The sequence below is a fragment of the Ananas comosus genome, linkage group 12, assembly GCF_001540865.1.
Source record: "Ananas comosus cultivar F153 linkage group 12, ASM154086v1, whole genome shotgun sequence".
In the NCBI taxonomy this organism is placed as follows: domain Eukaryota; kingdom Viridiplantae; phylum Streptophyta; class Magnoliopsida; order Poales; family Bromeliaceae; genus Ananas; species Ananas comosus.
This window is the reverse complement of record NC_033632.1, coordinates 5,789,132-5,801,985: the sequence shown is the minus strand read 5'-3', so window position 1 is coordinate 5,801,985 and position 12,854 is coordinate 5,789,132. Positions and strand designations below refer to the sequence as shown.

The following is a 12,854-nucleotide window of genomic DNA, read 5'->3' as shown; positions in this document are numbered from 1 at the left end:
CAACTCAACACCCTGACCCCCGCTCCGCTTACGTGGCGCTGACATGACGCCTACGTGGCAGGTATAGGGCCATATTTGTAATTATAAATTTGTTTGGGCTATTTTTAAAATAAATTTTTTTTTAGGGGGCCAATTGCAAAAAAAGCTCAAAATACATTCGAACGAAAGGCAGCATAACACTCCCCATCCAGTTATTCTATTAACAGCTTCAAACAAGCTATGCGTTGAGTGCACCTCAAGCGTCATACAAATTCCTTCGTTAGTATACACTCATATCATATTTTACCCTATCCATTCCGCATTCTCCGAGACGAGAGAGAGAGAGAGAGAGAGAGAGAGGGAGGGGAGAGAGAGATAAAAGAGAGGGAGAGAGGGGCGCGAGGGGTTTTTGGGATGGGAAGAGCCTTCGCGTACGTGATCCTCGGCGGCGGCGTGGCGGCGGGGTACGCCGCGCTCGAGTTCTCGCGCCGCGGGGTCGCCGCCGGCGAGCTCTGCATCATCTCCGACGAATCCGTGAGCCTTCTTTGGTTTTGTCTCAGTTTTTTTGTTGAATTCGATTGCTAAAATTTATTTGAACACAAAGAATGATGAATCTGGAACAATTCCCACCATAACTTTAAGAGGGAACTTTTTTTTATGTTGATTTGATGAACTTTGTTTGTGGAGTATCAAAAAGATAAGAGTGTGAATAAGAGAGGAAATTTTGATGTGGAGATTAATACTAGTTTGGGAATCTTCTTCAGATCATGATTCTTTTTTTTTTTTTTTGGCTAGAATTGGGGAGTAATTAGCTTTTGATCCATTTCTTATGTGTGTTGATGTGTTATTGTTTTTAGGAATGCTAAACCCTCGTCGAACAGAAATAAATAAGAATCATGATCTGTATATGTGTGCAAGGATTTCTCCGCCTATCAGCTTAAGATTTGGGTTGGTTTGAGTCCTTCGGAGATGGTACCAATCTTAGTTCACATCTCTTTCTGTTTTGAGCCAGATTCCTGCTGGATTCGAGCCACATGCTAGTAGAGGCTAGAATTTCTGGACTGAAAATTTTCATGGTGAATCCTGTTGCTATTTGAGAGGTCAAGTATATCTGTTTTTCTCCCCCAAATTTGGCAATTACTAGGTTGAACTGACCGTTGTGTTTCCAGGTAGTGGATTAGTGTCCAATTTAGGTAGGAGGAGCTGCTGAGCGAAATTCAGCTGACTTGCATGCTTTTGAGCCCATATGAGCTTAGACTTCAATAGGGTAGCGATTCAGGAAGTTCAAGTGAATAGGTATAGGGCTGAATTCTTTGGTTCAGAATGAAAATGCGACTCGGGTGAATAACATTGTATACATTTTCATATTTTGCTGTTATTCGCATTAAGAGGCCATGGTGCATTGAAAATGGTCAAATGAGAATCAGAGAGGATATCAGTGAAAAAAACACATGTTTTTATGTTTGAATTTCTCAAAACGTGGCTAAACCAACCTCGAAGCGTTTGATTCACTTTCACTTGTCAAATATCACACAAATCGGGAAAAGTAATTCAAACCATGACCTGATAAATTTCCAAACTAGCAGTTAAGGAAAGTGAAATTGAATTTCCATGATTCCATCTGATTCAATAATTCAGCTGAAGCTAACAGGGTCCAAAATGGAGTACGTGTGCTCGCATTTCAGGCCATATACAAGTATGTATGTCGCATATATGCAACACCTTTTTGTTTGTGATGCATGGAGAAGCATTCTCTAAAATACATTGGAAAGTTTGAAACATAAGTTAAGCTAGTTTGAGTGAGCATAATAAAAAAATTCAAATGACTTTAGATCTAGACACTTGGAAGGAGTTGTTGACACCAGGCTTATGTTATCAGTTATTATCTTTCTTAATTATGATTATTTATATATTTTTTGTTGATGGCGGCAAGGATTTAAGTGCCCATTGGCACGGGCAGAATCTACCGTGCCGTATCGTGCTAACAAAATATCGGTACGATACAGACTTCATGCTGATGACACAGCTCAAAACCCTTTATTCTTTAAATTAGTAAGTAATTTTCTTAATAAAGTTTAAAAGATTTGATAAAAATACATAATAAACCGTTTGAATATTTTGTTGCTTAAGAAAATAAATATTTCATGTTATTATGTGTCAGCACACATGAATTTTTTGTAACTGGCACGTATTGGTATGGTCCGGCATGACCCTGTGCCACCGTGCTTAAATCTTTGGATGGCAGTTTTTAAGACCATGTCTAGTTTATTTATCTAGACTATAGTTTTATAGCTCATTTTTTCATATAACTAGATTCACACATCCCTTTGGGTCTCTGGAAAATTTAGCCTGATTCAATATCATCTATCTGCGGTTTCGCTCTCATACTATACTAGCATAAATCCTGTGTTGCATTTGCTATTTTCTTTTTTCTTTTTTCTTTTTTGTTGTTTCCATCTTCTAAGTTTATATAGTTTTTTAATAAAAGGACTGTTATATATGTGCCAGTAAATCAAGTTTTTCATACAATCAATATACGCATGCAGATGCCTCTACCAAATATATACTCGATATTAAGTTTCATACCTTGTAAACTAAAACTGCCCTTTCTACAAACACATTTTGGCTGAGTCATCAGAAAGTGCATTTCTATTAAATTTTTGGGATGTGATTTTAATTCTTCCTATCCTTCTTGATGCTAAGCAGAGGTTGAATTAAATGGAAGTTTTTCTTGTTTAAACTGATGCTGCTACATTTACCAAGTAAATTAGCTAGTTCTCTCTTTGCATAACATAGGGATTTACTATTTGGACCCTTGTTGAATGCTATATTTGGCTATTTTCTGCTTTTTCTTTATTCATTCCAGAGTTGTTATTGACTAAAAGGTGGAACTGTACTTCTGTATTGAGACCTTTGTTCTATTTTCATTATTGACTAAAGCACACAGCGAAATATGCAGATATGAAAAATGGATCCACATTTCTATTTGCATTCATGTAGTTAATCAGTGAACTACTCCTGAGTAATTTCACTGTATCAGTCTGCAAAATTTTAGTAACTTGGATATTAATAGATTATCGATTTTTCCTGTACTACTGTTTCTGAATCATCATGTGGCAGAATATTGAGTTGGCCTTCTACTTCTCACCAAGGCTTTATTTAAGTTGTGCATTTGCTATTATAGTGATCATCTTTAATGAAATTTAAATTATTTTGTTGCAGGTTGCTCCATATGAACGGCCTGCATTAAGCAAAGGCTATTTGCTTCCGGAAGGTACTTTTTCTCTTACCTAGAATTTAAGGTTATAACATCTCTCTTAAATAAATGCTTCTCTGATTCTAATTTTCTCTTCCTTTTTTTTCACTTTCTCTTAATGTTATAATGTTGGAAATTCATTTAATTGGTGGTAGTTTCTAGCTATATTCTTCTATATTATTATCTACTTTCCTACATCATCTCTTCTATTGAAGCTTTGATGCATCATTAAAATATTGAACGAGTTTACTGTCTTTTAATTACCTTTTTATGTGCATCTAGTTTGACTTCTCAGGTCAGTTTTTCATTCATGACCAAAGATTTTGCAATTTAATATAGAATATTGTGGTAAATCAGCATTTCTATCCTTCCAAAAAGATCACCATTATTTATCTAATTGTTTCAAAGTTTCTTGAACTGAACTTTCTTGACATCCTTTCTCCTCTAAATACATGTGGAAGAATTCATTGTTTGATATTGTTAATTAATTTTCATCTAAATTATTATAATTGTATGTCAGGTGTTTAACTGTTTATGTAGTATCTATTCATTGCTTTCTAGTTTCTACCTCGTGATCTATTTTCTCTTTGAGAACTTGATTTTTGATGCATCATTCGAAGTGAAAAAGAAAAAAAAAAATTGCTTTGCTCTAGTATTCAGCAGATTTTGCAAATTTACAAAGTTATATCATACTTAATAATTTAAATACAACTGCATTGAATGTGTATTCAAGAATTCAAATACTGCACAGCATGTTTTGTCTTCGACGAATTGTATTATGTCGTGCATGATAATCCTTGAGAGAATTTGTAGAAATTTTAGTATCTATTCGTATTGTTGTTACACATAACAAATAGCTAGCATAATCTGGCTCTAAAGAAAATTACACAACATTCACATGCCATTGTTGCATCTTTTCTTGCCTTCACAATACTAATTCTCAGTGTTTGCAGCTCCTGCACGGCTTCCCTTTTTTCATACTTGTGTGGGTACTAATGATGAGAGGTTAACACCAAAATGGTACAAGGAGCATGGTAAGAATATCTTCTTGTTAACTTATCGGTAAATCAGTTGTAGCTCAGTTCCAAGGAATCTGTTTATAAACTAAAGAAATGCAAAGAATAGGTCTGGATCCATTCTAATTGGACTAGGAAGAGAAGAGTTTAAGAAAAGTCCTATTTGACTTTCTCTGCGCAGGTAGAATATGTGTACTTTGCTCCACATTTGAATTCTTGTTTCATTAAATGCAGATTCGCTGACCTGTTAGCCATGAAAAATAGGGTTTTTTCCACATTAGCCCCTAAAGTTGATCCAAATTTGGATCAAACTTCATGGGCTTTCAATTGTAGAAATCTTGTTTCTGAAGCTTAACTCCATTCATTTTCAGAATTTCAATTTCACAATTTAATCTCTTGAGTTTGACACCGATTTCACTTTAGTTCTCAAAGTTTCTATCTTAGCTAAGCAGAGCCCGGTTATTTTAGTAGCTTGGCACTTTTTTTCTGTAATTCTTGTTATCTTTTGTCTTCTCTCCCAACTGCTTTCTTTGCCCTTCATGAGGATGATGAGAACCTCCTAAAATAGAAGGAAATGTAAGCTATTTTGTGGAACAGTTATCTATTAAACAGTTTGTTTGAAAATTGATCATGAAATTTGATCACAGTAATAACTGACCACACTGCATTGCAGTTATTTAAATCATATCTTTGTTGTACTAAATCTATTGTATAAATTGTAGGTGTGTTCAATCAGAACCTTTATCGAGCTTATAACTTTACTTTCATCTTTCACTATGTTGCGCTTCATCCTCTAGTACAAGTAATACCTTTAATGCATTATCCTCGGAAGATCTGCTAAGGCTAAAATGTAGAAAACTTCCCTACAAATATCCGCTTTCCCTGCCCTAGGCACGCGCGTCTTTTACAAAACCTCTATTTTGTTCCTTAAAAATTAATGTTGTAGCACTTAACCCCGCACTGTTACTATGCCATTACTATTCCCTGCATAAATTGTCTGGTACAGTCAAGTAACTTACTGAAGTACCCACTACATCCTCAGGGAATGCATAAGAATCTTTTATTTATTTTTTTTCAAATTAGGTAAATTAATGACAGATATCTCCTCCTATTTACTAATTAACTTTCTTTTTGCATCATTTATGAGGGTAAAATAGGTATATCAATAGTTGCTCAGTTTTACTATACAATGAATGCACTGAGAGGTAACAAAATAGTAATAGTGCAAGGTTGAGTGCTACAATTTGAAATTTCAAGGGGGTAAAATAGAGGTTTCTAACCCATAGGGGGTAAAGTGCAAAAATGGATATTTATAAGGGAGTTTTCTATATTTTAGCCATCACCTAAACTATTAAACAAGTGGAAAAAACACACCAATATTAGTGGAAAAGCAGCAAATCATACTTATTTATCTCCTGTTTTATCAATTCTCAAAAAAAGCATCTGTTGAAAACCAGTATGAAGGAAAAATATAATTTGTGCTTGAGATGTTGTAATCTTAGCGCACTATATTGACTATCTTTCAATAAAATAAAAAAATCATGCTCGGTGTTCCTCACTTCCTGTGGACTATTTTCCATATTAAATTTGTTTGGACAACAGATATTGCGAAATCTTTATAATATGACCTGTAGAGATAGTCTAATTTTAAACATAACACTATATTGTTATTTCTGGTACTTAAAAGTGATCTCTTTTGCTTTTACAGGCATTGAACTAGTTCTTGGAACAAAGGTAACATCTGCTGATGTGAGGCGGAAGACGTTGATTACAGCGACTGGAGAAACTATCAGCTATAAGATCCTAATCATTGCAACAGGTGCTCGGGTATTGAATCTAAATTCCCTCTAGCTAGGCTGCTTAAATTTTAAAACAATTGATATCAGTATGTTGTACGCAGACAAGAATCTGCATGCCATCCCAATGACCTATCATGCTTTTACAGATGACCATCCAAACTTTGAAAAGTTAAAATTTTGAATTATCTGAACAATCTGCCTATTTCAGTCAATCGCATACATCATTTATCTTTAAGTCGTTAATCACATGAATGACAAATGATTCAAGTGCTCCTTTACTCATCTAGGCATCCCAAAGAAATGTGATAAGACCTGAACTTTTTGAGGATCATGTGATAATCATATGCTAATGGCCATTTTAGATGATTATTAGCATTGGATGATAGGTATCTGATTGAAGCAGGCAGATTTTCTCTTTCATTTGTTAACTTTCTATAATTTGGAGTGGCCACCTATAAAAGTGCGGTAGTTCAAGGTCAGATTCATTTTATTTTTCTTAAATCAGATTGTGAATTACTGGGAAAGCCAATATTACTTCTATTAGCATAAATTCTTTGATTGTAGGCTTTGAAACTTGAAGAATTCGGAGTGAAAGGTTCAGATGCTGAGAATGTTTGTTATCTACGCAATTTAGATGATGCAAATAGGCTGGTGAATGTAATGCAATCTTGTGCTGGTGGAAATGCTGTTGTAATTGGTGGTGGGTACATTGGTATGGAATGTACAGCAGCTCTTGTTACAAATCGAATCAAAGTGACCATGGTCTTCCCTGAGAAACATTGCAGTAAGTATTAACATGTAATGCATCTTTTTATAGGAGAAATCATTACCTGGAATAGGTCCATCTCATTGTTTCAATGCCCGCCAGTTTTAAAGAAAAAAAATTTATAAATCTCAAAAAGTCTGAAACTCAGTGGTGGACATCAGCAAACGTTGTTACCTTTGTTCCTTGGTAGGCCATCCATGGTTGACTCAGTAGATCAACTTGAGAGTTCAGGTATTGATTTCTTTGATTTCTTTCTTTCTCAGTGCCTGTTTGGCCTGGCTAGTAACTTCAGCAGAAGTACTTTTGAGTAGTCAAACAACTGTCTGCTGATTCAGAAGTAATTTTCTCACTTGAGCTTCGACTTTTCATGTCAGGAAGCTGATTTCGTCTTCCCACTGCAGCAAAAGCTCCACTTGTTTTTCATTGCCAACTGCCTATTTGTTACTTCTTGCAATAGAGAATCTGTTCTAGAAGCCAAGCAAAACAAGCATTTTTGCATAAACAATGCAAAGTCTTTTAAAAATTACATGATAATTGTATCTTTAAGATAGTACCTTATTAATGTTTAATGTTTTCTTCAGTGTTTCGTCTGTTTACACCAAAAATTGCCGAGTTTTATGAGAACTATTACAAGTCCAAGGGAGTCAACTTTATAAAAGGAACCGTGCTGTCATCCTTTGAGAATGACTCAACTGGGAAGGTAAAGTCGTATTCAATATAAAAAAAAAAAATCATCCTAATTTTACTGGTTATGTTCTTGTAGATCCCTAAATAGCACACAGTGGTTTTCTTTTTTCATTTAGCAATGATGTTTTTGTAAGATGTCAGGCCTAACTTTGGTGAACCTGTACTATTGTTGATACATGCTTAAGATATAAGATGAAGAAAACCAAAAGAAAAATCTGAGCCCTTGTTTGGTATTTTGTCTTTTTTTATTTTTATATAAAAAAATAATCTATGTGGTTGGACGTGCTGGTGGGTGCACTTCCCTATTCTTAAGCTTGCAATGCAACTTGTCCATGGCAATAGACTGCAAGCACTCAGACATGCGGCTCACACTTCATTTCATAAAATTGGTGTAAACAAATATAAAAACAGCAACAACACCAAACAAGGGCGTAGATTTTCTTTCCTAACCCGAGGTTTTCATAGAGGGCATCACGAACAATATAGATTCATCATTGATCTGGATGTATGGATATCAATATTGGGTGACTGAAAAAGACTGAATGCAGAGCTTTGTGTTAATCGAGAAATCATTTACCTGCATCATAAAGATTACAAATAGAGATCCATACGCTACTTCCTTGGAATTTAGCTGAGACGAAAATAACTTGGATCAAATTTCAGCTAATAATTTCTCTTCTTTTTGGAGTCTGCTAAAATAGATGTTTAGAGATCAGCTCTTATTGTTACATGCTAAACTCAATTGGTGAAAACATTCGGATGTGGAAAATTTGCTAAATTTAAAATGTTATTTTAGTATCAATTTACTACTTCGGAATTGAAGTGGTGAAAACTGTACCTAACACAGTTGTCTAAGGACTTGATGATTGGTACCTAAGGTCACAATTTTGAAGCCTAATTGTTTCACATTTCTGATTGTGTTCGTTTTTAATAAATGAACAAAGTGGGTAGCTTGCTACCTTTCTCTCGAAAAAGTATATTACTTTTCCTTTTTCACTCTAATTCGTGTTTACAGGTGATGGCAGTGATCCTAAGAGATGGGACCCGTCTCCCCACTGACATGGTTGTGGTGGGCATTGGAATCCGTGCAAACACTGCCCTCTTTGAAGGCCAACTTACCCTTGAGAAAGGAGGGATAAAGGTGAGCATTATTTTTGATACATGTAATTAATCGTATGCTGTCTGATTTAAATTCTTCTTATTCAGAACTCAAGTCATTGACTTTTGTTCATAACCTAATAAAGTATTCTCTTATGTGACCGAAAATTTTCTTTTGGTAAAGGTGAATGGGCGAATGCAAACGAGCAATAGCTCAGTTTATGCTGTTGGTGACGTGGCAGCTTTCCCAGTAAAGCTCTTCGACAACGACATCCGCCGTCTTGAACATGTCGACTCGGCCCGTAAAACCGCCCGACACACCGTGGCCGCGATAATGGCCCCGGCAAAAACCACAAACCTCGATTACTTACCCTTCTTCTACTCGAGAGTCTTCAGTCTCTCTTGGCAATTCTACGGGGACAATGTTGGGGAAGTCGTTCACTTTGGGGACTTCTCAAGCGGGAAATTCGGTTCGTATTGGGTCGATAAGGGGAGGGTTGTAGGGGCATTTCTCGAAGGCGGGGGAAGAGAGGATTACGAGACGATCACGAAGGCTGTGAGGAATAAGGCGGTGGTGAAGGATTTGGGTGAGTTGGGGAGGAAGGGACTTGATTTTGCTTTTCTTGAAAGCAAGGAGCGCGGGCCAGAAACTGGGCTTATTGTGGAAAGGCCGGTTTATGCTTGGCAGGCAGCAGCAGGTGTCATCGTAGCTGTTTCAATTGCAGCTTTTGCTTACTGGTACGGTGGGCGGCGCCGAAGGTGGTGATTAACAGGGAAAAGGGATGGGAAAAAAGAGTGCAGGGATGAAGGCTCGCAATTTTCGCTGAAAAAGAAAGCTTTATTACTGTAACCAGTGAACAAAAGTTAAAAACTTACGATCTAAAAACTTAAGGATCTGATAAAATTGGGGTTGGTTTCTGTAGTATATATACTTCAGAGGATTCATCTGTATGCAAATCTTTGTTGAAATGTATATCTATTAATTTCGTGTGTTCTATGCCTGCTGTATTATCATATAGACTTTGACTTGGCAACCGTGGTTTCTTGTTTTCAATTTTTTTTGTTTTTGATGGGTGTGTGGGTGTGTGCGCATAGTTCTCTAGTCTGAAATCCTTGTTTTCAAGCCCCATTTTTGAAACATTCAAAAGCCGGAATTGGGTCCCCAGTCTCTTTAGTTGTCAAAATCTGACAAAACAACAGCTAGGGTTGCTCGATGGTTGTGTAAAAGCAGCGCTATCAGGAATTGAGCCAAAAAAAAGTTCTACGCATAGCTACTTACGACGGAAAAGTAAGAGGCAGTAGGTTCTAATCATCTTTTCATTTCTCTCGATTCAAGGTCAGTCTGTTGCGGTAAAATCGGCGCAACCCGATCATGACGGCATACAAAAAAATTCTGCACTGATTTTTTCCTTCTTGTCTTGGCAGGCCAGCTCACAGTAATTTTTATTTCAATTTATATCATCAATCCAATAATCTGAAAAAAAAAATAATAAAAATAAAAAGGTGTTTTCCAAAAGTTAATTTAACGATATAGATTGAAACGATTAAATAAAGGCATCTAATCCTTTTGAATACTTTTTTTAAATGTAAAAGCTTTTGGTAAAATCTTTTTGTTTTTTTTTTGAGAAATAGGTAGCCAGCTACCTGCTTCATTCATTAAGTAAAATGAATTAGGCATACATGATGGAAACAACTAGGGCCTCCTAACCGCGCCAACGAAACAGAAAACAAAAAAACCGAAAATGCCAAAAGCAAATCCGTACAACGGAAAACGAAAAAACGAACATAACCTAATTAAAAAAGGAAATCAGAGGGAACCAAAGGTAAGAAAACACGGATTCAGGTAACGTCAGTCCAGTCCCTGATCAGAGCCGCGACACGTTCGATAGCCCAGTAGGCGTTGGGAGACCCATTGCGAAATATGATCCTATTTCTCTCCGTCCAAACGACCCACCAGATTGCCGCCAACTGGGTCAGACTATTCGATCGCAAAGTGATGTTATAGATGTCGGATATCCGTGTCCATAACCACCGAACATCCCCCGTGTCCGACTCGGCCGCCACTGAAGCTCTAGCATGGATGCGGAGATACCTAACGAAGATACATTCCCCGAACAGGTGGTCGCAGGTTTCAGGTAGTGACCCACACAACATACACTGCGGGTCCACTAGACTCCCTCGGCGAATCAATCTGTCCGCTGTTAGTAATCTCTTTCGCAATAGGATCCAAATGAAGAATTTTTGCTTGAGCGGGATTTTTAACCCCCAAAGGTGATCGTACAACGGATCAATCTGACCTGAGTCAGTGATGAAATCATAAAGGGATTTAACGGTAAAATTTTGATTGTCGGTCCATCGCCACCTAAGTTTATCATTTGTGCCCGACGGACTATATTGGTTGAGGAGGTTTTTGAGCGACGTGATCTGTTGACGAATCTGCGATGTGGTGTAATTAGCGAGGCCTCTGGTTATGAAACGCCATCTCCACCCTCTTACGTTCCAGCATTGTGCAACAGTGGCCTCCTGATTGATGATTCTGCAAAATAATCCTGGAAATCGGGTACTAAGAGGGGTTTCTTCGATCCAAATATCCGACCACCACCTGATGTTTTTGCCATCTCCAAGTGCATACGATACTCCGCATTTGAACACCTCACGACAGCTGATCACACTTCTCCACCATTGCGAGTAAGGTTTGAAGGATCTTCCCCCATGTAGTGGCCTTCTTCTTGTGTAATATAAAGTTGTGATCAATCTCCCCCATAAAAGATGTCCCTCGTTGAAAAAGCGCCACCACCATTTAATTAGAAGTGCCTTATTCATTGCTTCCATATCTTTAATCCCCAGACCTCCTTCTTTTTTGCTTTTACATATTGTTTTCCATCCGACTAGGCAAGATCCACCCGAAATTTTGGAGCCCCTTTTCCAAAAGAAGGCTCGTCTAAGGGCTTCTATGCGATTCAGGACCCACTGCGGTGCTTTAAAGATAGCGAAATAGAACAGCGGGAGATTCGAAAGAACCGAGTTGACTAGGATAATTCTTCCTCCCTGTGAGAGTAGTTTTGCCTTCCATCCTTCAATGCGGCTCTCTATACGGTTTAAGATCGGAGCCCAGTCCTCCTTACGGAGTTGTTTGATATGTAGTGGTAAACCCAAGTAGCGAAACGGTAGGTTACCTACTCTACACCCCAAAACATCTGCAAGTCTCTTGGCTTTGTTTTCGTTGGTTCCTAAGTAGTAGAGCTCTGTCTTATTCATGTTTATCTTGAGGCCAGAAGCCCATTCAAACATCTTCCAGAGAAAGAGCAGATTACGCATACCGGACTTTTTGGGCTCGGAGAAGAATAATGTATCGTCCGCGTATTGAAGGATCGCAGTTTGACAATCAACGGTTGGTCCAATTCCTTGAATCAAGTTGTTTCCCCTAGCTGCTTCCGTGATCCTAGCCAAACAATCAGCGACTAATAAGAAAAGGTAGGGGGAGAGTGGATCCCCTTGTCTTAGCCCCTTCCTAGTTTTCAACCACCTTGTTGGTTCCCCGTTTACCAGAATGGCGATCTTAGCATTGCCGATACACTGTTCAATCCAATTCCACCATTTCTCACTGAACCCAAGCCACCTCAATATGCTTTGCAGGAAGCTCCATCTCACATTATCATAAGCTTTCTCAAAATCTACCTTAATACTGACACACTCCTTCTTGGATTTTGCACACCAGTTGAGTAATTCGTTTGCTGTTACAAAAGAGTCGGGTAATAAACGATCTTTCAGAAAAGCCGATTGTGACAACGAGATGATCCGTGGTAAGACGATTGCCATTCTATTCGCAAGCACTTTAGAAATGATCTTTTGAATTCCGTTCATTAAGCTAATCGGACGAAAGTCATTAACCTGGCATGCTCCTTTTTTGGGAATTAAACAAACGTAAGAGTAGTCTGATGGGGCCGTGGATATGTTGTTCTCCTGGAGGTCTGTGAAGATATTAAATATGTTGTCCTTGACTGTCTCCCAAAAATATTGGAAAAAGATAAGCGGGAAGCCATCAGGCCCGGGTGCCTTTTCACCACCCAATTGAAAGGTAGCATTTTTAACCTCCTCTATAGTAAATGGTCTCGTAAGTGAATCCGGGTCGGAAAGGAAGTCCGCTCGATACAGCTCGGACCAATCTCCAAAAGAAGCTGGCTCTTCTTCCACACTCCCAAACAGACGTTTGAAGGAATGAAAAAAATAGGATTTTTTCTGAGCTTCATTAT

General features: G+C 37.8%; 1 protein-coding gene and 1 long non-coding RNA gene across 2 annotated transcripts; both read left to right on the top strand.

Annotated features, from left to right (window-relative positions):
* On the top strand, window positions 202–9,598 carry LOC109718317 (monodehydroascorbate reductase 4, peroxisomal). The gene is made up of 8 exons (XM_020244496.1): window positions 202–513; window positions 3,202–3,253; window positions 4,189–4,269; window positions 5,960–6,078; window positions 6,615–6,834; window positions 7,398–7,516; window positions 8,519–8,644; window positions 8,786–9,598. Exons 1-8 carry the CDS (start codon window positions 394–396, stop codon window positions 9,365–9,367), a joined length of 1,419 nt encoding a protein of 472 aa, XP_020100085.1. The 5' UTR covers window positions 202–393; the 3' UTR covers window positions 9,368–9,598.
* On the top strand, window positions 6,841–7,342 carry LOC109718318. Its single transcript, XR_002218432.1, has 2 exons — window positions 6,841–7,047; window positions 7,191–7,342. It is a non-coding gene; the product is annotated as an uncharacterized LOC109718318 (long non-coding RNA).

What these genes read in the sequence shown, in the direction of transcription:
- LOC109718317 (XM_020244496.1), top strand. Translation starts at nt 394, where the DNA reads ATGGGAAGAGCCTTCGCGTACGTGATCCTCGGCGGCGGCGTGGCGGCG. An exon ending in AGGCTATTTGCTTCCGGAAG is followed by an intron (nt 3,254 to 4,188) that starts GTACTTTTTCTC and finishes CAGTGTTTGCAG; the next exon opens with CTCCTGCACGGCTTCCCTTT. An exon ending in CTTCCCTGAGAAACATTGCA is followed by an intron (nt 6,835 to 7,397) that starts GTAAGTATTAAC and finishes TGTTTTCTTCAG; the next exon opens with TGTTTCGTCTGTTTACACCA.